Below are 25,003 nucleotides of genomic sequence, written 5' to 3' on the forward strand. Positions count from 1 at the left end.
CAGGGTTCATCTAGAGTAAAGTAATTTGCAAATAAAATCTAAAATTCTGACCCGCTTTATTATGGTGATAATAGTAGCAGTTGGACCAAATTTTTCATAATAATTTTTTTTTTGGTTCTGTATCACAGAAACTGATTTAAGTTTTTTTTTTGTTGAGTATAAACTGTTCTATCAAATTAAAACAATTGAAAAATTTCCAGTATTTAATAATGACAAAAATAAGGTCCTTGCCATATTCAGATTCACCGAGGCTCCTAAAACAGGCAGGGCCGCGCGAGCATGTTTTCGCTGCAACTAAAATTGTTGTAAATTCAGTTACGAACCTGGTAACGACAGCCTGCGGGGCTTCTATGCCTCGACCGTGGCGATTCGTCTATACATTGGTGGACGATGGAAATTGCCGACGTGTGGAGGAAATGTGATAAGCTCCGCCCTTTGGCACAATGTGTAAACGATCGCAAGGAGACATGAACTACAACGATAGGGTACACATCAGTGAAAATGAGATTCTGCAAAGCGATAGTCAAAAAGTTCGCTTGCAGGAGCTAGTCGACGATGTGGATGGGGATACATGGGGACTTAGTTATAAACTGTTCAATCGAAAAATCGTGGCCCTGAAAAGCAGATGGACCGAATTGGGCGGATATTATTCGCTCCGGATCCCGTTCGGGTTCTTGGCCAAAGCAAGGAAGGAACCGAGAATTACGCACGTTTCACTATGAAAGAGTTGGAAAAGGTAGTATCGCCAAAGTGATACGTGCTGCCGGGAACTTATCCCCGAGATAGTTCGAATTTAGAGCAGGGAGTTCCATAGTGAATCCTGTCGTGGAGGTTGAGTTGAAACACAAAGCGTTGATTTCAACGAGTAGTGCTTTTTACAACGTTTGATGTCAAAAATGCGTCCGTTTTGGTTTGCTAGGTACACTAGGAAATTAATTTTACGTGCTGGGCCAACTCTTGCTCATATTGAGGAATTATTTGACGCTACACGACCAGAAAAAATCGAAGATTCTATCCGGAGTATCACAGGGGCTTATCCTAGGGCAAAGCATCTGACGATAGTCTGCTAACACTCGACATGCCGGAAGAGTCGAGCCTAGTCGGTTATGTAGATGATGCTGCGGCACTTCTCGGCATATTGAAATGACGGATGGAGAACTGCTTCACCTGGTTTCAGATATCCTGACTAAAGAGAGAACCACGGCCTTGCAAATCATGTAGATAGCGAGTTGATTATAGAGTCAAACCGGTTAAATACCTCAGATTGATGCTTCACTCGAAGATGGGCTTTTTCAAACAAATAAAAGCAATAACCGACAATGCCGCAGCTGGAGTCTCGGCCTTAATTCGACTATTGGCAAACTTCCGGGGTCCTACATTTACGTCTTCTTACGAGAGAAACGCATTTCATTCTGGTCTATGGCGCAGAGATTTAAGCTGTTGTTTTGACAAGGAGGTGTATCGCAGGTGCAAAGAGGAAGAGTTTGTGGGTGGCGTCTGTCTACCGCACTGACTCAGAACTGGCTGTGATTATAATCGCGAAAGAAATCTTTATTGCCCTCTTGCTAAGGAACGCAAAACAATTAGCTCAACCAACAGAAGGACAACACGACAGTGGGTTCTTTCAATGAACGACTTCCTTTCTCCTCTTTCTTTCCTTTGGCGAACGGAATTCCCTGACCCGAAATAATCCCTTTCCAAATTCCAAGATGTGAGAAAATCAATGAACTTTTATCAAGGACCAGGTTTGTTTGCCTGCTCATTTGAATTTTTTGTCGTTTCTTGGAAAACTCCCACAGTCCCTTTGACTTACGAAATTCCTATAATACTTGCTCCTTTCCAGATCTAACTAAGCAGATTCTAATTATGATTGGAGATCTCCGGGTTGTTTTTCTGTAAGATCCTATTAACCAAAATATAAAACGTCAAGAAAATCTACTCAATTATTAATTCCCACACTTCTGAATATACTCTTCATCAATAAGTCCTGATATCGGAACACCAGCTTCCGATACCCTCCCTTCATGGAAATCAAGGAATTCACGAGAAATTGAAGTCTCAATATAGGCCGAAACCCATCTGGTAATAAGCTCATCATTATAATACAGGAAGGAAGTAATTAATTGAGAAAAATTTAGATGTTTCCCGAAAATTCCCTGGATTTTCTTAGAATTCGGCCCTCCATCATTCCCATAAATTGAGAAGTTGATGTTTAATTTCCTAATTAAAAAAATCAATAAAAGCAATAATCTTCCCATTTGCTTTTTTCTAAAGAGTCTGGAGTAGATTCCAGCCATGCTGTATTATATGAAGAGCCATAATCGTTGGGGGAACTTTAATTGCCTAAACCCTATTAGAATATTTAAATATTGATTTACTTTGGGATGTTTGTAGGCTTTCGGGTAACTGTTCTGGATTTTTGGATTAATTGGCTTAGAAACACCTGAGAGTGTTTAGATTATTGAGGTGGTGCTACAAATAATAAATAATGAGGGCTTTATTAAATTTCTCAGTAAACGATGTCGGCACATGTTTGGTAAAAGAGATGTATCTCTCCATTAAGACAGATTCTCCATCACGTTTTAATTGTAAAGGATATTCCACTTAGCAAGGTGTTAAAATTTGCAAAATGATTGCCACCTGCCAGCGCAATGTTGTCTGGAGAGAACTCCCCTGTGTTTATAATAAGCTGTTTAGGAATTCCATTCCAAATTCCACAAGAAAAGAAAGTGTGATTGACGTCGCCTGCAATCCCATTGCAAAACACACAATTAGGATTGCGCAGACAAGACTGGAACACCAGTTTGCACACCTCTGTCTGTGTTTTTCATAGAGAGGACTGTCTCCTCCAACACTTTTATAGAGAAAAGTGGGCAATTTTTTTTTCATGTGCTACATGCCTCCTTCCGGTCGTTTCAGCGTTATCTCAGGCGACGGAGTTTGCGATACTTGTTCCAGAGCTCGGTAATTTCCGCCGTTCATATAGACGGGTTGTTACGTTTCGATGCCCTTCTGGGCATGGAAGCTACGCAGGCGGTCGTTATCAGGTTCGTAATTGAATTTATGACAGTGTCACTTGCAGGGCTTCCACTCGCCGAAGTACCCTCTAGAGCAGTCCCACATACCCTAAGAGCTTCGACAAATCTCAACAGGGGAGACGTTTCACGCACAGAAAGAGCGCTTGGGATGGTGGTTGTTGTAACCACTTCGAACGCGATATATTGTTGGTCGATTGTGCAGAAGTCATCCAGGACTCGCCACCCGTCCACCAGCGACACTAGTGACTCCAACGTAAAGCCTGCTCTCGCCGCCATTTCAAAAAATCGTTTCCCTCAGCAGTCGGACTGAGGCTCCGCCCCTCCGTGCCAAGATAGCGTTCTCCAGAGCATCAAGTCTGCACCGAAAGTCCGGATTCATCTCATTCGGTGTTCATAGACACTGAAAAACGTTATCTCTAAACTCTTAAACTCTAAACTTATCCCTAAACACTAAATCCAGACAAGGCTATCCTCACGGCCTTGGACAAGAATACTAATCCGGGCGCAATCCGGAACTCAGATGACAGCGGTACCTGATAAGTCCGGGGCGTATGAAGCTGGGTCCTTGCTTCGATAGTGTTCACTGATGAACTATGCCAGCAACTCATGAGAGGCTTCACTCCGGATCTCTAGGATGCGGATCATGTTCACCGCATCCTTGTTCTTACCAGTTTTGCTCTGAAGACTACACACCTGCGCCTGTATGTGCAACACTTCCGTCAGACGCACCACGATTCCTGCATAGAACTCTCTTCCTTTCCTTAGAGGAAGAATGGAAAACACTTCTGCCTCGCTATTTTCGGGGTTGATCTTATACCAGATTTCGTTAGGAGCTTTCGCAAAGGTCTTGACTTCCGTCGGCTTAAAAAGCAGAGCTGGTGGTGTAGCCCCCTTCGTGTCCCCGATTCTCGGAGTGATCGAAGAGGAAATACGAAAGACCTGGGGGTGAATTGGAGATAATTAAATTTCGGGATTGGACGGGATTCCAAACAAAGCCCTGAAGTCAAAGTGAATCCGCACAGTCCATAAGCACATATGAATCATACATGATTCCCGACTAGTGGAGGAGACAGAGGTTGCTTCTGCTACCGAAGCGCCAAAAACCACCTGACCCACGATCTTCTTACTACCCTATCTGTCTTTAAGACACTATGGGGAAGATGCTGGACGAGGGAAATATACAATAGATTACTTCCGTTTGTCGAGGTAGCGGGTGGTCTATCGAAGAAGCAATATTGGTTTTGGAGAGCTCGTTCTGCAATGGATGCAATATAAACGGCCATCTGGAGGACAGGAATGCCTTTAACTCAGTCAACTGGGATTGGATTAAAGGCATCTTGACTAAACTGGATGTCTCCAATATTTAGCTCGGACAATCGAGAGTTATTTCTCGGAGAGATTTCTTTGATGCGAGACAGATGACGGGGCGAAATAATATGTTGCCGCAGCAGGCATTCCCTAAGGCTCCGTATTGTGGGTTTATCACAGGGGCTGGGAAATCCACTCTGCAGTACGCAGCTCCTGTCTGGGCGGGAGCACTTGAAAACATGGTGAACCAGAGAAGAGTAAGTTCGCCATACCGGCCAATCGTGCTGAGGATGTAGAACACATATAGAACAGTATCGGATAGGGCAATGCGTGTCATCGTGGGGATGATTCCCTTAGATCATCTAGCGGATGAGGCACACTATCTCTATCGGAGAAGAAGGGGGAATCCGGCCGTTATGACTGCAGACTTCCGAAAAACCATTAGGAATACCAGAAGTACTTGCATCGCTTTGGATTGGACGAGCCTCCAGACTGCCCCGAATGAGCCAGCATTTGGATCTTGGAAATGTGCATATTCCCCACAATTCACGTCCACGCCCAGTCAATCAACTACAAAGAATTAATCACCTAATGCTTTCGCCGAGTTGCCTTATGTCTTCCCTACTTTTGGACACAGTCCGTTTTACTTGTTTCTCAGAGTTAAAAGCATTGTCTAATAACCGCTGTTAGGGTCGTGCTCGCTGATATACTAGGATATATTGAGAGCTAGCACAACATTATTGAATCTTAGGTTTGTAATTGAACTGGACCATCCTCACCTATAGCTAGTTCCACTACCTTCGTTGAACGATATACAATAATGCGCGCTTTCTGTGACAGTGGTATTGCGACTCCACTCCTGGGTTCCTGGGGAAACCGTGAACGCTCACATATATAGTGAGTTATATCATTCCGCGCTGAATTTAAGGGGGGTCCCCATCCATGCATCCGTGATCATTTCTCTCACGGACCAATTCTCACAAACCATCATAACAAATAGGTCAAATTTGTCGTTTCTGTGCAAATCTAAGAATTTGAATATCAGTATCAGGCGAAAGTGGGTATTTCTGCATAATTATGTATATACTACATGGTAGGGGGGTTGACAAATGACCACACAAATGTTTTTATAAAACAAATACACAAAACCTGTCATACCTGAAACGTCGAGCTTTCGGTTTCCCGACTTGTTAATTTTAGTGCGGTGTGATCATGCAGGTCTCATTTTAACCCTTTCAGTTTTCCTCTTATAATAAATTCAGAGCAAGATAGATAAGGACATGAATTCCAAGGATTAATTCGCTCAAAACACATCTTTTTCTTTGTCAGCGGCAGTTTCCTTCCTCAAATAAGTTAGGTTCTCCACTTATTAGCACTTCCTCTTGGGTATACCCCTTGTTATACTGACATTTAAGATACAGTTATGTAAAATTGTAAGATATCTAAAATACCCTCTTTTTCAGCCTTAAACATCCAACATTCGACCTTTCAAACAAACCAAAGAAAACTTTTCGTTTTTTTTTCTCAATTCAGGGAATAGAATTCATCATTTCTCCGTAATTAAATCCCTTTCCAGGCATTTTTCATACCAACAGGACGATTCCTACGAGAGCTCATGTATCTTGTGGAGTAATTACCTCTTCTTCATCCTTTTTTGTTCCGCTATCTTTCCTTTATTCTAGTAGTTCTATTTATTCCAAGAGCTCCACCGAACACAGAAAAATAAAGCATAGACTACCGGGACCGAATAATTGATAGATTGCCTTTGCGTGTTAGAGCAAATTACGTTGATTAAGGACTAGATTTTCAAAGGATTAAATATTTTCTTGTTCAAATTTTGAGGGATTGCTTCTCTTGCTTTTGAGCAATTATTTTGTGAAACTATTAAAGACTACCTTCTAGATACGCAGATTTCGGAGTTGCTTCACTGGAATAAAGGGTTTGAAGCATTCTACGTCCCTCGGCTGACTACATACGGATATCGATTACCGAAAATCCTTTAAGTTATGCTTGCGTAAACAAACGCAATTCCTTCGCACTCTGAACGACGTATATGGGAAGGGTCGACTCAAGGTTGCTTTAAGTGAAACCTGTTCAGTAACATAGAGGTTAGGCGAATCGATATGTTTCTGTTAACAAAGCGGATTGTACGAGTAATCAACTTTAAGGACTTCTTCTCAACTTCTGGTCTTTACCATCTGATTGGCATATTCCCAATATGTTCATGAGTACCTACGAACATTCACTGCCCCTCCTTCCTATATCACTCTGTGTACCTTCGCGCTTTTTTATCTCTCGACGAATTTCCAACACTTGAATAACTTTTTCTTCACCTTCTGGGGCTAAAGTCTGTCAACGAACTTGGGAATAACATAATGTATGGTTCGGATATCCTTGTAAAAAGGTTATTCATGTGGAAAGTTACCTCTGAAATTTCAGTGCAGACGCGACATATTGTTACACAGTTTTTATTGTAAAGGATTCATGAGTTTTGATCGGTACTAGGGTGGGGTCGACCTGAGAGGAGGAAATGTCTTTTTCAGGATGGCTTAATTTCTGTGATATCCTTTTTAATTGATTGAATTTTAAAGTTATAACAAGACGACCTAAATACTAGGAGGCGTTATATTAACAATCCCATTGTAGGGACTTGAAACAAGTGGTAAAAACTATATCGCATTCTTAAAGCAATAAAATCTCAAAACTTCATATAAATCCTTATTGCGAACAACCTTTTCTGTGTTCAGACCCTGTCTATATGCTAATTGAAGCTTATTATTTCCTTTCTATTTACTCAAGGACTTTCTGCAGAATGGAGAGCATTTTCAAGGTCAACGACAATCATGAAATTATCCGCTTAAGAGAGATTTTCGCCATTTACATTATGAGAAGACAAAAAGGGATTCAACGCGAAAAAAGGACCTTTTTGAAAATTGAAAAGAACGAGTTTTAGCATGACAGTCATCTTTTTTTGCTTAGCTTGTAATACCAATAGGATTGTTTAAATAGTGAGAGTTAAATTGAGGTTTAGAAGGATTTACTTTTATATAGAAAATGCAAGGGTAGTTACGTCCTATTGGAAGAGAATTGACTCACTTTAGGCCATCATGATTATCTTGCAAAAGGGATATTTTGATTGTCATATGTGTTACGTCAAATTATTATAAAATGTCGTAGATAGATGGTATATGTAGGCCACATCCCCTGAAAAGTAAGGTCGATTTCGGCTACAGCGTCATTGAAGAAGAAAAAGATGGTTGATTTTCGGTATGCAAAAATCCTTTTAGCAATTGGAGGAGGATTCGTTATTTCTGGGTTTCTTTATATCCTTCGTATTTATATTCATAGGGCTCCTCTTATTTTCTGTTTGCTTGATTATCTTTTTAATATAACTTTTGGAAAGGATACTAGTTCATGCATCTGGAAAACGCCGTCACAAATCCTGAACTAAACTGATGGCTCAATAAATCAAAACGTCACTTCAATAACTGATTTCCCACCCCTATGCCTGCAAATTCAAAATTTACAATTTCGTACTGGAACAAACAATCGATTATCGAAGCCAACGATCCAGAAATATGTCGAGAAGGTATTTTCTTTCCCACAGTGCTCATCCAACCATTCTCAAGTTTCTGTTAGTAGGGTGAAAAAAATATACAATAGAGTCCTTTTGTTTTTTGGCTTCTTCACCAAGACGGCTATGTATAGTATAAGAGCATGTATCCATTAAGTTGAATCGATTTTTAAGGAAATGCTGAGCGCAAAATGTTACTTGCGGATGAAGAAATCCTTTAAGATGATTTTTTTCTCCTCGGGTTTGCTTTTTTCCTACGTGGGCGGAAATCGGTTTCAGGCACTTTAACTTACGGCCCAGATGAGATTAAATGGTTTATTTATTTTTCTTGGTAATTTATGAGCTTATGAGGGATGAATAGGTTTAGCGAAATTTTATGAGTGCTTTTAGATTAACTTTATTATGTTTCATTACGGCTTGGTTCGGCCTTTTAAATTTACCAACGGGTGGCGTCTGGTTCCGAGGTTAATTAATGAGACGAAACTAAATAAATTCGCCCTGTAATGGTAAGGTATGAAATATGCGACAAAAGTGAACCCTTGTGGTATAAATTCGTCAGAGGCTTAACAGCCTACCGAATTAAGTCACCTGAGTCAACATTGAAAGAGGAATCCCGACTCCTGGCTCACCAAGTTTAGCGACGTAGATCGTGTCTCATGCGTCGTACATCTTTCTTCCCCGAGACCGTAACCCCGGAGACAAAAGACTTTAGCCTGAATACGTGAATGTTCTTGGGTCTGCCGTCGACGTCAAGCCTAAATAATTGCTCCAGTCTGTTCATATGGTGGTTGCAGGGGCTTCCGGGAAGCATCCACCCGAACTAATATGTGTGTGCAAACGTTCAGATCTTTGGTGGCGTTAGCCTTCATCAAAGAATGAGGGGATGGTGGGGGTGATTTTAATTTGGCCACGGCGTCCCAGAACAAGCCCAATGGTGGAAAGGGCCGACCTGGTATCGAACACAGGTTCGCTTGGTAGTCTCAAATTCTCCCCGTATATCAGCTCGGGGAACTGGCGGCAAACCCCTCACGATTAGCTGTACGGAGGCCAAGTAGAACGAAAGGCAAGAATTGCGACCAAGAAGAGTCATCGTGTGCCATTATAGCGGCATTCAGAGTCCTATGCCAGCGTTGTAGCACCCTATTAGACTGTGGGTGGTAAGCAGTCGTGCGATGGCGTTTGAAGCCTACCCTTTTCTCTCCGACTCGAACTGCCTTGCCTGGTCAGTAATGACTGGAATTCCAAAGCGTAGGATCCATGCCCAACAAAGGGTTTCAGCGCACGATTGTGTAGAAATGTCGGCCAGAGGTATTGCTTCAAGCCACCGCGTGAACCTATCGATGATTGTGGCAATAGTTGAAGCCTTGCGAATCTCGCAAGGGGCCAATGGTGTATAGGTGGATATTGTGAAAATGCTTGGTAGACCGAGAAAATGAACCTAATTCTTCTCGTATGCGCTTGGTGACTTTACACCTCTGGCACGCCATGCACTGTCTGGCCCAAGAGTTAACATCCTTACTCACTGAGAGCCAGAAAAATTTCCATGGATTACTTCCATGCGAAAAGTGGCCGAAATATATGGCCTTGGTCCCTTTTCAGAGATATCGCAGAGCATTTCGGAGGTTGAGCCGAAAACTCCCGAAATTTTTATTTGGGGTTGTCTCTGAAGCTCTGAAGTACTGGGTGATCATTCTGTGTCTCGGCTATTGCCGAAAAATCAACCGTGGCAGAGATTTCGACCTCTGAAATGCGTGACAAAGCGTCTACAACTACATTATCCTTACCGAACAAGTGCTGGATGTTCGAAATAAACTTTCTTATAAAGTTCAAGTGCCGTACTTGACGAGGGGATGCTCTGCTTGATAGCGAAGGTAAGAGGCTTGTGGTCCGTGAACACTGTTACCGGCTTGCCTTCTAGGGAGCATCGTAAGTAGTTTATTGTCATGTTCCCGGCAAATAGCTTACGATCGTAGGTGCTGCAATTGTGTTGAGCTGTATTCAGTTTCTTGGTAAAGAAGCTCAACGACTGCCAGATTTGGTTCACCTTTTGGTGAAGGGCAGTAACTATGTGTGAGACATCGACAAATATGGCTAGTAATGCATCCGTTTGAGGAAATGCCAGGAGTGTAGCGTCCGCCAACTGTCGTTTGGTTAACTCAAAAGCCTGGACGGCCGCAGTGAACCACGCAATCACGCGCGAGTCTTTGGTTTTGGGTCTAGACAAGTAGGCATTGAGGATCCTTTGATGTTTAACATGCCCTAGAACCTTCGCAGATCCTTGACTTTTTTAGGCTAAATCTCTTGGCTAAATCTAAGGTCGTGAAAACTCGGCAGTAATCAAGGTTGTGCGCAAAGTCGTGGATGAGTGGTTTGGAGTAACGGTATGGAATGGTCTGAGCATTTTGACTTCTGTAATCGCCACATGGTCTCCATTCGCCGTTGGGCGTTGGGACCATGTGTAGTGGAGAAGACCAGCAGCTATTTGATAGTCTGCAAAATGTACTCTTTGGGGCCATTATTTGTCCCATACTAGAGAGCCCACCCTGAGAAGTAATTTTCAACTAGAGTTACTAAATATACAGGGACACCTATGCCAGCCAACGCGTCTTTAATTCGGTTATACTTGGCAAAGTTGACTGCATTTTTGGCACCTAATGCGAACACGGTACAGTAACCGCCAAAAACCAACGGACTTCTTGCTAGGTTCACTAGCATGCTTATTACATCCACCGTAGAGTGGGCGCACCCAAAACCGCACTGGCGTTTCGAGAAGCCGTTACTGCTTTCGAGGATGGGTGACTGTCTGCTATATATGACTCTCTTCATCATCTTCCCCATTGTATCCAACAGGCAGTTCGGGCGATATGATGCTGGATCTCCAGGTAGTTTATTGAGCGAGCAACACTGAGCAGTAAATATTCTTTGTTTTAAGCACGTCTCGAAGGTGTTGACGAAAAGGTCGGGTCTGGTCTTCACTGCCATCTTTGAAGTTGTATTAGGAATGCTATCCAAATCAGGGGTCCTGTTGCTGATCCTACCACATATTTCCCGGAGCTTTTCTGCAGTCACTGAAGGTATTATGCGCTCATGGAGATGGACTATTGTTTTCATAATGAGGAACCATGGAGGCGATCTTCGCCGCCTCTCCGTTACCACTGTGTAGATTATGACAGTATGGCGGCATAACTGTTTCAAGTAGCTCTTTTCACTTCTAATGGTTTCTTTTAAGTCTCGACCCTCCGAATGTACCCCGTCCATTCCTGGAGTCGAACTATACTGCGTGTTCGCCGATTGAATCTGTCCAGCACTCACTAAGTTCCCCACTAATCTTTCTTTTTGATCTCTCTTCGATTATTTTTTGAATATTCGAGTAAGATGTGTGCCTTGAGTGATATTGTTCCTTTTTCAGTTGGGTTATTTTGGAGACTTCAGGCTGATCAGTCGATTCATAGAAGTCATGGTTGCACCTAATTCCATATTGATCTCCATTACGTTTAGTTTCAATTTTATTTTTGTCAGCAGCCTTCTTTCAAATGTGTTTCTGAATTTATATTTAAGAGGTATATTTCAAATCTACGTCATACATACAAGGTGCACGGAATATCGGGTTTTCCGCAACTTCACTGTGATTTGAACAATCACATGAGCTGTTCAGCTCGTACCTAAAGAGGCCCTGGAAGTATCCTCCATATATGGGATAGGATATGGTCCTATAGAAGATTGGGTCAGATTAAGGTCCGTCTCCCCATCTCATCTCTACAACTACTTCTGCATAGAAACGATAAGCCTGTATGGTATGTCGGCCAACCCTACTACTCGTCGACCTCTGCTCTCCGACGTTCGTAGTCTGCGTTAAAAAAGAAGTGAACTCTACGTTATAAATGCTCGGCATTAACTAAGAGATGAATATTGAATTATGAATATTGTGTCATCTGCTATATGAACTCTCTGATATTTTACAACCCTGCGGTTCATAGAAGAAGATGGAGCCCATCACCCCGGTTGTAAGCAATTTACATGTTTACCGTGACCTTTCTACGTTCAGCATCATTGCATCTGCTGCTTACAATTGATCCTTGCATCTCTCAGCAGAAAGCATTGATATTATTCCCAGTTTTGCTCTTACCATGCTTCATGCTTAGGACGGTTTGGTCATAGTTTAAGGGCCTTATTGACATGTCTTCCAAGCCATCTCAGGATACTCTCTATTTGCACCGTCTAGCAGGATAATGACAATCTTATTAGCACATTCCCATATATCAACATATCTAGTCCTGTGGTTATTAGCAGTGGAAGAACTTAGTTGGCTTGTTCTTTCAATCGGTTCCAGAATAAGGACCTTTTACGTAGATTTGGTTTTAACATTTGGCTTTATCTGTCCCCTCTATTTTTACCTAAACTCTTTCACTGAGCTTAACATCAAAAGGAGTCACCACCCGCTCTTCAATGACAGTAAAACCAGAATCCGTAATGGCAGTAGCGCTAAAACTGTATACATTTCCCTACATCTATTTCGACAATCTAATATCATCCTTCAGAATAAATTCGCACTATTTTCCTAGTAAACAGTGTAAACATAGGATCGTATCCTTTCCGGAACAAAGAAATTGAAGATTTTCAAGTCACAAGTACAAAATTCGAATGAATTTTTTAAACTTAAACGAGTTACATTCCAGTTTGTGTGTTTGTGAGAACAATATCCTTGCAGCTAGCGCGTTTTTTATTCTTTCTTTACTGTACTTATTTATGCATGAAACAAGAAGAAAACATCAAATTGAGGTCATGCAGGATGAAGTTAGAGAATTTACAAATAAGAACAACTGCTTATTTGCATACTCCAAATGTATGCATGAGGAAAACTAAAACTTTCCCAAATCATTGTATCTTGGATACATTACAGGAAAAGGATGTTTGTAAAGAGTCCTCGAAACTGTGTTTTAGGTCAGAAATAATGAGTTGCAGGAAATTGTTTCAAGTGTAAGATGAGGGTGTTTTTGTTCTTGTTGTAATGGCTTATGAAAAAAAGGAGAAAAACAATTTACAAACTGTTGTGAGGATTATAAGGAGATTGAGAACGGATGTGTTATTGAAATACCTCAAAATAAATGGAAGTTGTTTTGTTGTAAATCAGCACATTTCCTAAAATTGTACAGGCTTTTGAGCTTCACGTTTCCGAAATCAGTTAAGGATCTAATGAGGTGATTAGGCATATTATATTTCCATCATCTTTTCTTTCCCAAGGCCGCCCACCATCATTCGATCCTTAACGCTTATTTCTCTGGGCTGAAGACCAAAGAGTCCCACCTGATTGTGTGGCCCCAAAGGCTGTCAAAACGTTTAAGTCCAGCAAGCACCAGCTGGGGGAAGCTAAACTTCTGGCATAACTCTTCGATTAGGAGGTGACAGATGAGGGACGTGACAGTGAGGTGGTTAGACACTGATTTACAAACACTAGCACCGCGTCTATAAAATTCCATAAGTCATCGAGTCCATCCGTTAAAATCATATACTTGACAAGGAATGCCATCTTGAAGAAAAGGATTCGGCCATAACTTCAAAAAAGTTGTTATTACGAATACCACGTCCAGTTCCAGTTTTCTCTGTTGAAATTCTGGATTAGTTTCCATTTGGTCCTTGTTTGTTGAACTTTTGCCGGGACACGAGGCACATCATCCTAGGGTTCCTAAGTTTCCTCAGTTCAACTAATTGTATACTCTAATGAGCTTATCCTTGGTTTTCATCAAGAATAGAATCTATGGACACCGGGGAATTTGGGAAAGAGGAGAGAAATGAGCTGAATAAAATAAATAAGTAAAAGCACATCATCTACATTTCAGTCTTCCAACCTTCCTTCCTCTTGAAGGCAGGAATTGATAACTTGGCAGAACTTTTACTTCCTACTTTCTTGGATTGTGAGGGTATCTGATAGACTAATGATTTACTGAGTACTTAAGAGTCTATCTGATTAAGTCATGAATGAAAATTACCCTTGATTATCGTTTTACCACTGGAGGAAAATGGACATAGTCAAAGCTATGACCGAGATAACCAAGGAATTTTAGGAAGTATGCGCTAGCAACAGATTTTTAGTAGCGACCCGGGAAAAATTCTAAGAAAGTTCCGATGAATTAGCTTCCGCAGCCGATAAGATCTCTGGGGCAATTATATATCATAGATAGATATGATGGATAGGTAGGCATTTTTTATAATTGCTCCCCATTCAACTATTGGAAATAGAGACCTTTTTGAATGAGAACAATACACAATGTCATTTTATGCGAATTCAAGATTGTCAGTTGTTAGTGTTTTAAAAGGAGCCTAAGGATTAACTTAATCATCTACGAAAGTGGTAGAGAAAAGATTAAAACGCAAAAATACATACCTAGTCCGTTTGGAATATAACGCGATTTCTGAGCTCCTGGGGAGATAATAACTTGTTTCGAAACAAGGATTCTTTCAAAACCTCCGGAGCCTTTTTTCAGTTCTGTATACTATTTCCACGTATATCATATTTACACCATGCATCCTTTCATGTTTCTTTATTCAAAAATGGCACGTTATACAAGGGTGTGCCACGTGGAATTATATTTCATATAAATACATTTGAAACACAGGTGCTCCGACACGGCAAATTACATTCATGTAAACTGGTACCCTTGCTTTCATTTGCGTACATCGGTAAACCACAATTTTTGGCTACCTCACTCGTGTCTTTTCCCTCCGCACAGTCTCATATTCAAAATGAAACCCTCACTTACTCCACATGAAAGTAATCAAAAAAGTTTAGACACTTAAAGCACATCCCACCCCAACGAAATATCTAATCTGGCATTAACCCCGAAATTTGTTTTTCTGTCACTTCTTCATTCTGGGCCCATTGTTAGGCGCGATACAACACTTCCGCTATAATTTCGTCTTCTATGTCGCCATCCTGTACAACAAAACGAAACTTCTTATCGATTTTCTTAAAGAATATGAAAAATGGATTATCATCCGCCCAACGATATCTTTTGGGTATTCATGACATCGTCTCTGACAAGAAAACTCCCCAAGTCGATTATGGATGTCTTTCGTTTCTTTAGTTTGGGGAAACAAGATTACCGAAACAGGGAAATTGTATTTGCTGAAATTCACGGCTTGGGTACAGGATGAGAGGCAGACCCTTTGCCCAGCATGTAATTACCAAATAATTGAAGCTTCACGCTAATCCGAGACCGGGGGGCGGAGGTCTGGATGAATAGGGAGCAAATCCTGCAATAACGCAATGTTGAGAATGATGTGCGAAATACATTTATGTCTGCAGATACAGATATACCGAAATGTGTTTGAACAAGCATCACATCCCTTTCAAGCTGTGCCGAGAAAATAGCATACCAACACAATTTTTCATTTGGGAACAGGCAATTATTGTTTAGGTGGTTATTGTCCTATTTGGGGTAGTTTGAAATGCAGACTTTGTGTAGCAATTTTGTGTCTTATTCTCTTGAAGGAACAGTGGAGCGATCGAATAGAATAAGATACGTGACTTTGCTTCAATTGGAGGCGCTGTCTTTCCCGCTACAATGGAATCTTATTTTATAAACTAGCTTTCGAGTTGCAAAAAGCGGAGTGCTCTCTATTCAACCTCATTTAATGAATACTCTATACGACCCTTCGAGTCAAATGCCCCTTTTGAGCAGCACAAAGCAGCATAATCTCCGCTCGAGCCTATCCCTTTCCAATGCTGTATCTCTTCCACATTCTTACTCTTCCAACTACACTTGACCATTTTCAGCATCCTCGTTCTCCTCCTTGGAAAATCATTCAACTATACGAGGATCCGGGCATAGAAAACACATCAGCCAACAAATTACAACCCCCGGCCATCTGCCACAAACTACGTATGTCAGCACTACCGCAAGTTACTCCATCGAACTATTTTTTCGCATCTGCTCATTCTCCATCTTTTTCGATTCCCCCAGATGAAAGATACAAGTCAGTGGACCATTTGTATAGACACAGGAGAAAGTATTCTCTGAGATGTTACTGAATAATTGCAGAAAAAAGCGCTGGAAGCCAAGCGAGAAGCTTCCAGAAGTTTAGGTTTTCAGGCAGGGCTGGTAGCATGTGCTCGCCTGCACGCAGCAGGATGGATGAGAAATGTTTACAATCGAATTTGAAAATGACGCGAAAGTGGAAAGCAAAATAAAGTACGCAACAAGAGAATTGGGGGTGGTGGGAGGTTCAGTGGGAGCTTGGCTTGGGGAGCTTTTCAGTTAAAAAGGGGTTGTCTGATGTGATCTTTGGAGGAAATGGGAAATAGTGAACATTTTCAGATAAAACGGTTATACCAAAGTCGAAGTGGTTATCATTTTAAGTCATCTTGTTCTAACCCGAATAATTATTTAATAACAGGGAAATCGTTCAGTCCTTTAAGGGATGTCTTCCAAAGGGTAGTGGTTTGCTTTCATTTCTCTGAGAATTAGTCCTAATAAATTTATGCACAGTATTGAACACTTGTCCCAAAAGATAGGATATCAGAAAAGGATCAAACGATTAACGTTTTAACTCTCGAACTTGACTAGCTGGATTAGAGTGTTTTTGATGTGTTAAGGACTCAGGGCGTAGCACTAGCTAAAGATTATTGCAATCCTGCGAAGTAGGAGATGGTATTAGTTCATCTCCCGATGGAGGTGGCTAGGTTCGATTATGGCCCTTATGGTTATTAGATTCCATTGAGGACCTAACGGATGACACTGTCACTAGACAAATGTTGGAGGAGGATGGTGAAGCTAGACATGGTACTGGGCGATTTAAAATCATATCGGGGTGACAGGGTTAGACTCCATTGTCGCTTAATGTATATCACTCTCATTTCGTTAAACAAATAGCCTACTACCTACCACTATACCATTCACAAGGCCATCTTCCCCGACATATACTTTTGACGGTGACATATTGCTGCTTTTAAAAACATCGTGGCCCGAAACAAATAGTGAATCAGAAGGCGGGACTATTTTATGTAATCGAAATAAATGCGGATGCTTTGATGAGACCGTTTTTGGTCGTTCGCAGGAATGCAAACTACTAGCAGAATCTGGAAATTGCAAGATTGAGTTCGTTGTGCCTCCTAGCGACTAAGGACAAAACGTATGTGGGATAACCAGAAACTGAAACGAAAATATCAGAGTTTTCCAGATTGCTTTGAACAAACCGTATAGACAGTGTCATTTGTAGTTATCGGGAAAGAACTACAGGAGAGCAGTTGAAATATTTCGACAACTAGGAATCAGATTTCTCAAATAAGTCGATAAAATTAATTCCTATTGGATAATTAGAAAGGAAAGTTTTTTCATCAGCCTTGTAGTCTATAAAATTGACGAGCCTCTATGATCTGCATTTAATATGCCAATTACATATTGGTTGCCATTTACCCCTTGCTGGGGCATAGTGCTGCACTTCCTGTTATCCGAAACGCACTTCAGGTACTTCGAGTATAGGTCAGTACCCCGTACGGGTCGCCCTAATCTGTGCGTATCTGGCACAAGAGCTCTCGCGATCAGTTTTTGTTTTATCTGTATATTGACTTGGGACTGGTGATGAGCCTTCGCCACCTGAATCGCCAGCGGGACGCAGACTGTATCTCGCTGGGGGTTACTCAGTATATTTCCCGTTCGATCAGTAAGATAGGTCTCTCACTGCCGAACGACAATTGGATCATACAAGTGGTCGATGTTGAATTTGGGCGGTCGCAGCCCTCCAACCCTGTCAGAATTGGCCGACGCAACACGCAAGTAAACGGAAATGACCAGGAGAACGGGATCCCATTCGAGGACGATGTTAGCGCCTCTTTTGTTGCGCACATCTTAGATACAATTTCTAAATCTGTTGTGGATCTCAAAGTGGTCAATCTGATTGTTCATACGATGTCAGTCAGTTAAAATCTAACTGACTTGGTAGCAGGCTCTCAGCTCCTGCAATATGCCACCAATAACGAGGCCGAGGAAGTTACTGAAATCCACACGCCAATACCGTGTTTCTCCATCCCAATGTCCCGGCAAGGTGTTGTCAGAGTTCACCTGACACTTAGAAGCACCTATCGAATCAGAATATCACCCTTTGAAACCCTCACCACATCATCTTTCTCCATTATATCGAAAGTACCCTTTGGTGTAAAGCTCTATATGATATGATTTTTTAACCTAGACCGGAATCTTGCAGTCAGAAGTCTGTCAGAAACCAGCTCCAAGATAAAGAGAGCGCGGTTTGTGGTAGCCGTAAGAAATAACCTGACATCGAATTCGCATCTGCTACCACTCGGCTTTACAGAGTACAAAACACCTGAACGATACGACCAATCTACACTTGTAGAAGGTCTTCAGCAAGGCCGAACTTGGTGACGCCTTACACTTTCGTTGTATGAAGACGCTCGCTTAACTGTTAACAACGACATCATCAGGAGCAGAAGGCTCCCGGTCATTGAAGGCTTACTTCTCGACGAATTGATTTCACTACCTGCCAGTAGGATCACCATCAAATCATGATAAATGGCCTTCAGGGGCCTGAGCACCACATATAATAGTATTTTGCAGGAATTTATCGACCTTACGAAGGTAGGCGGTTTGGTAGCGATTCTGTCTGTCATTCTAGGTTACCTGCAAAATGATACGTGCGACTCGAACATCTCCAGTGCCTTCAGAGGAACACTGACTCCCGTCTTACCACAATCAAAGAAAAATTCAAGCGGGTTCAGCTAATGAGGGAGCCCGAGGAACATAGGGATGAAAAAATGTTTTATCAGGTCCAATTAGCAGAGAAGGACTTTCCAAAGAATGTTATTAGAAAGCCTTTTGAGATTGTTTGAATCCATGCTGTCTTCTCGGGGTAATGCAGCGTGGAACAACCTTCCTGGGAAACTATGCAACACCGCGAACATCTTTAAAATCTTCGTCGACTTCTTCAAGTCTTTTGCAATGCTAAGCTCCGAGTTCCGGAAACACGACAGGTATGCACTTACTTCACTCGCTGAAAGTACCCCAACGGTATCAAGTGTCTCCACATAAAGTCAAGACCATGATGAGCCTCCGTCCCACCCCGTACATGCCAATGTCGAATTACTATGGCGATGGATGCCAAACCCAGCCAACATCCTGCCGCCGTCCAACGAACTATTCAAAGGCCTTCCATATAATAAAAAAAAGGAGATCAGAGAGAGAGGCTCTTGGGTCCACCCTTTTTTCAATAAAGGAGTTACTCGGATATTTTTTTTCTGGCCTGTGATTGCATGATTCAATAAGGAACAAGATAATAAGGAGGGCAATATGTAGAGGATCATTCACAAGCCACATAGATAACAAACTTCTCAATTTAGCAGTATTCCGCTTTTACAAGGCTTGATCAGGGTAGACGCCCACAGCTTGAATTCATTTTACGCTTACGTAGCTTGCTATGCCGTATCGTCTAAGTCAAACGGCATTGGGAAGTGCACGTCTAACACCTCAATGGCCTCCATCAACAGCTTAACAGTCTGAGGACCCAGTATAATTAGCTACACCGCAATGTGTGGTGCCTCAATCGGCCCCGCCATTAGAGAGTTTTGGCTGTGAGGTACCAGAGGTAGGGATGGTCGAAGGAGGCGGGTAGGAGTATTTGAATGAGATATAACAAGAGTATTTGCAGTAGTTATTTCCCACGGTACATATTATATAATCAAAACAGAAACACAAAAGTGATGCCGCCTATGACATTGAGGAGTCTCTCGACTGTTGTCCGAGCTACATCAAATCCTTTGGTGACATGCATCGCTTATAATCCCGTAAGCACATAAAATCCACTTCTTTTTTCGCCTTGCCTCCAAGTAAAACAAAAATCGACTTCTCTTTGACCTAAATCCTTAAGATAATTCTCAAAACAATGTTTGGTAACAATTTCTTTTCGGCGCCCAATGTGGTGTTATGGTTCATCCCTTTTTGATTTTACTGAGCTGCATTCTAGCTGTATCCTGACTAGTGCACGCTCATTAAAAAAGCTACTGGGAAGGGAAATTTATCTAAAAAATCTGGTAACCCAACAAGCATGAATGACGCAACAAAAGCTCATTCGTATCTTTGATTTATTGCCGTTTCCCGCCCAAAAACTTTCGCTTTCTTCTTTGTCTTGCTATTCATGCTCATCTTCTTCAACATCTCGTGCGCACATACCTACATATGGGTACTAGCCTACAATCCTGAAGCCTGAAATTGAGGCGCAAAACTTTCCTAACACAGTTGAAAACGGTCATTGGATGTGTACAGAGCGGTTCATGGAGAATTTCCGAGCATAGAAAAACCCAGATAACAGCTCCAAGAAAAAACTGTTCAAAAAGGATACAGCAACAAGCAGGGATACCTAATTCCATTAGAACTCAATTTAACTCGGACAAACCCATAGTGCGAAACAGGACATCCAGTGGCGAAACGCTATCAAGTAAACCACAGTCTTGTGCATTTTACGGTGCATTCCGCGGTGCATCCTCAAGAGTTGAGCGTCCTTATCCTGTGATTTGAGGGTTTCCTGTGTTTTGTGAGTGTAGCTTGTGCTCAACGTGGTGTTACTAATAAAGGATGTAGTTTATGTTTATATCGCATGAAAGTAGTGCTTAGTGTGCAAACGCAAAAAGGCGCAGCCAAACAACCATAACAGAGCTCCCGAAGTGCACGATACCAAATAACACCAAAACTCACAACGAAGCAGGATACATTCAGAACTTGCTCCTCACTTCGACCAACGCCGAAATGGATAAACATCATTTGAATCTTCACGTTCATCATCACCATCATCATGTTGAACTGAAAATCAGTGTACGTACAACGAAACTATCTTTTACGTAAAGTTTTTTGTAGCTTGTTTTTCGACACTAAGGATTTAAGGGTTGTTTTATTTGTTGAGGGAAGGGTCGAAAGGATGCTGTGTGATGTTAAGTTGTGGCTGTTTCTATTTAGTAGTTACCCATTTCGAGGAAGCTTGTATTCTGGGCGGAGAATTGTGCTGGCCCTTTGTCCTTTTTACGGGAGATTAAGGGTTTTCGAAAGCTGCAGTCATACGTTTTTCTGCGGAAGGATAAAGTAAACGACTTTTTGCTACGTCATGTTCCACTGCGGAGGGTTTGAGAGACAGACGCTTATAGGCTTTAAGTATTCATGAAGAAGGGATGTGTCTTATTGAATGACTCTGCATATTTTTAGATGAACCCTTTTATGGTATAGCTGACATCATTGATGTTATTAATTTTTAAAGCTTGTTAGTATGTCGGCCTAGATTATTTTGCAAGCGGGAAAGCTCCTTTACTTTGTAGACCCTTATGCATACTCCACCCTTGCTGCATTTCTCTTCACTTCTCGTGATCAGATATCATCTGATCAAATTTTAATAATGGCTTCTGTGCTCCAGATATGAATTTTAGACCCTCGGAACCTTTCGCTAATCACTTCCCCCCTCTTCTGAATGCTAAGGACTATCAAAGGATTTCTTATGCCAGTACCTGTATTTACTTTTAGCAAGTGTCACTGGTTTGAGAGGGGCGGGGACATCTGATCTCTGTTGATGTGACACGTCTGCCACCCTTTGTCCTTTAGTCCTTATAGTTATTTCAGGGCTTTTCCACTGGTGAGGTTACATGGTTGATACGCACCTATCTTTCAACAAAAAATCTAGAGTCAATCTAGGAACACAATTATTTTTCTATCAGGATAGGAAATTTTATCAGACGTGGTAGTAAGTCTAGTATAGAAGCCTTTTAAAGGCTGTGTCTCACCAGATCGAAGAACACCTTGTGTGCTGGTTTTCGGAACTCGTGTACAGTGAACTCATCTGGGGCGTTGGTTATTATATTCTTCATTGGCTGAAGAAAAAGAAGATTGGCAATTTATGTAGATTGTTCAAGAGGCAACTTGCGAACAGCGTGACCGAAAGTAGGACCGTCATCAAGTGGGTGCGGACTCAAAATTCCCAGCATCCTTAACAAAAGCTAGAAGTCAGTTTTAAAGATTTTTGTGTAATGATCGAAAGCATCAACGGTGGAAATTCTCCATCCCTAGGAATATTGGTAGGGAGGGGATACTCTTCTATAGCTTTCACCTTACAGTCAGGCAGAGATATTAAAACGTAGAGTGCGCATATGAATGTGTTCAAAGTGAGTCGATGAGTGTTCCAACGCGAACGTATGAAAATCTCGAAAAGGCATGTATACTTTAGTGTATCCATGTGAACGTCGGTGCTAGAGGGGACGCGGGTGTAATTTACACTCACTAAAAACCACCCTTGGTCTCTCCAGACCTATGACACTAAACCACATTTAGGTGTTGCTTTGCGGGATGAATTTATCTTTAAGTCCTTATGCTTCCAGTTCCTTCCACATCCCTAATCCCTGCTTCTTTCAGCAGTTCTCCTATGGCCTATTGTAGATGAGTGAATCCTCTTCCCCTCTTCAATTAACAGATTGGGCGATATAATGCTGGATCATCTGGTGGCTTATTATGTTTGGGAAACAGCTAAAATTCTTGCTTTCTCCACAGAATATTCCCCCTTTTAGGCTTGTTCCGAAACTATGGGCGAGTAGGTCATTCCTAGTCCTCACTGCTAGGTTCAGCCTGGAACTGTTTGTCACATTAGTTCGGGCTGGCTCTCCCCTCTTGGGGAGCCTTTAAGCTTTCTTTGCAACAAGAAGAACCCGAACTTAATGCCCAATATGGCTTCACCTATCAGCACTCCTTAGCATCTTCTCGACAATGTTATATGGAGAGAGCTCACCTGTGTTTCGAAAAAGTTGTTGACGAATCCCATTCCATTTTCCACAAGAAAAAAAGATGTGATCGGCGTTATCCATAACCCCAATGCAAAACAACCAGTCAAAAGAACGTGCCTTCCCAATCTCGTGCAGGTAAGACTGACAACTTCTGTGCTCAGTTAGGAGCTGGATAAGGAAATAGTCAACCTCACCATTCTTCCAATTTGGCAAATTCCACTGGATGGGCTGTTCAAGGACAAGATTGCCTTCACACTTCCAGGACGACCATCTATCAGTAAGTGGCATGCTAACGAGGTTCTGAAATGCACTTCAAGCCGTGCAGTGACTTGCTCACTTGTGCCATTAATTCTTTATATATTTGGATGACGTTCTGCTGCTGCTCATGGCAGAGACCTTCGATCGGTACTTGCTGCTCTTAAGCGAAATGGCTTTCTGTATGAGACGCGCTGGCTTGTCATTGTACATCCGGAAGAGTAAATTTGTCATGAAGATGGTTGGATATTTGTGGCATATCATTGGTAATGGGAAATTAACAGGCAAAGAAGAAGCGTTAGTTTTGTTGATCTGAGAAAACCATCGGCCTTCGACGCTCTGAAAACGAGTCTCTCTTCGGGATTGTGAGGCAAGTCAATACAGCATAGGAGCGGTGGTAATGCAAAAGACAGAGGAGGGAGATCAAGTTACGATAGTTTACATGCCGAGGAAGCTTCCTCAGCCTCAACGAAACTACAATGTCACTGAACAGGGATGTTTGGCAACGGTGGAGGCAGTGATAACGCTCGAAGTGGTAATTGACCATGCTTCGCTCAAATGACTGGTGAACCAGTCAGACCTTCACGGTAGACTGAGCAGATGCAGGCATTGAAGTTAGGGAGTTCTCGTTCATCAACAAACACAGAAAAGGCTCACAACATCTGGTGCCAGATTCTCTATCTCGCATGTATTCACAAGCGGAGGTGCGATCTGCGGACTATTTGCAATTGATGGAGCGCATTACGGAGAATCGCAGCAAACCCCTTGATCTGCATGCGATGAACTGGTATACAAGCGAACCAATCATACTTCAGGAGATGAGCTACAAGGGTAACAAGCTTGGAAACTTTGGATTCCAGAGGAGGTGATGCGATTGAGGTAATCGCCCGTGATCATCTTTTGAGTGCACATGGGGGGTTGGTAAAACCTTGGGAAGATTGCCATTGTGGTTCTACTGGTCTAAAATGGTTTCACTGGTCAAGAACTATATCCGTAATTGTGAACTAAGTCAAAGGACCCCCTCCCCACATTCCTGAGGGTGGGTTTGTTGCGGTTGTTAAACTAACATTGTTTCTACGTAGCGTAGGAGTTAGACTGATAGGACTCCGCTCCGAATTCAAGAGCTGAGTGATCACCGTATTCTCCTGACTCATATGAACTCAGAGACTTATCCTGGTTCCACAATGGTAACTGGGTGGGTGAAGCCACCTCCGATGAGTCCTCGTGTAGACTTGGGTCTCATCGTCCTAATTACGCCTTGAAGCATTCAGGTACTGCATCATGACTAGTAAGTCAATGTGAATAAGGCGTTTTCCGCCGGTCAGGACTGGTGTCCCGTCTATCTCCTCGGCACCTCAAACCACTATAGGATGTGGAGTTGACAATTCCGGCGGAAACCTGAAAATCATATGAAAAACTTTGGCGACAGATATCTGTGGAACTGAACATTTAGGAAGAAAAATCGCCGAAAATGTGGGAAGATGTGGGTAATCATATAAGTGTTAAAAGGTTGTATAAATGGAAAGCGGGGCAAGGGAGGGAAGTCTATGATTGCTGAATTCGAGTAGAAAAGGAACACAAAAATTGTACAAATGGTGGAAATCCGGTATCACATGAAAAACTTTGAAAATTTCCTATACCTACCTACCTACCTACCTTCCTATAAGCGGACTTCAGATGGTCCTTAGAATTGTTTCCCGATTTATTGTAGGCGTTTAGTGGAGGTTTCATGCCTGTATGTATGCCTAATAACCTTGAAACCGTATAGCCAAAGATGTGGAAAGCACCTGTGGCAATCTAGCGAACACCAATGATATCGAAAACATGTCAGTAACCGGTATTCTTGGCACTATGAGGTCGAAGTCAACTGACTCAATGTAAAATTCTGTAAACGAAGGAGCGTCCAGGACCCTGTTACAGGTTGCTCTCCTTAGTGAAAAGGGAGGCTTACCCCACGAGTGACATACGATATCTTAAGGTGTTATTTTACAATCTGATTGGCATAGTCAAGCATTAGTTTTGAAAAATCCTTTAGATGTGATCTGGAACATCGCAAATGGAATATAA

The 25,003-nt window shown here is 42.0% G+C and overlaps 2 protein-coding genes across 7 annotated transcripts in view; one reads left to right on the forward strand and one right to left on the reverse strand.

The window, feature by feature from the left end:
• Positions 1–25,003, reverse strand: part of LOC119660492 (katanin p60 ATPase-containing subunit A-like 1) — a 191,349-nt gene that overhangs the window by 102,863 nt on the left and 63,483 nt on the right. The gene's annotated exons all lie outside the window — the stretch shown is intronic.
• LOC119660495 (uncharacterized protein ZK1073.1) overlaps positions 1–25,003 on the forward strand; it is a 98,622-nt gene that overhangs the window by 19,298 nt on the left and 54,321 nt on the right. Inside the window, exon 1 of one of the 6 annotated variants that reach the window (XM_038069088.1) lies at positions 20,557–20,738. The exons of the other annotated variants lie outside the window; for them this stretch is intronic. Within the exon in view, the coding sequence (XP_037925016.1) occupies positions 20,673–20,738 (66 nt within the window). The 5' untranslated portion in view covers positions 20,557–20,672. Of the gene's footprint in view, positions 1–20,556; positions 20,739–25,003 lie in introns of those variants that run through there. 6 annotated transcript variants of the gene reach the window in all.

The sequence above is a fragment of the Hermetia illucens genome, chromosome 6 (genome assembly GCF_905115235.1).
Source record: "Hermetia illucens chromosome 6, iHerIll2.2.curated.20191125, whole genome shotgun sequence".
In the NCBI taxonomy this organism is placed as follows: Eukaryota; Metazoa; Arthropoda; class Insecta; order Diptera; family Stratiomyidae; genus Hermetia; species Hermetia illucens.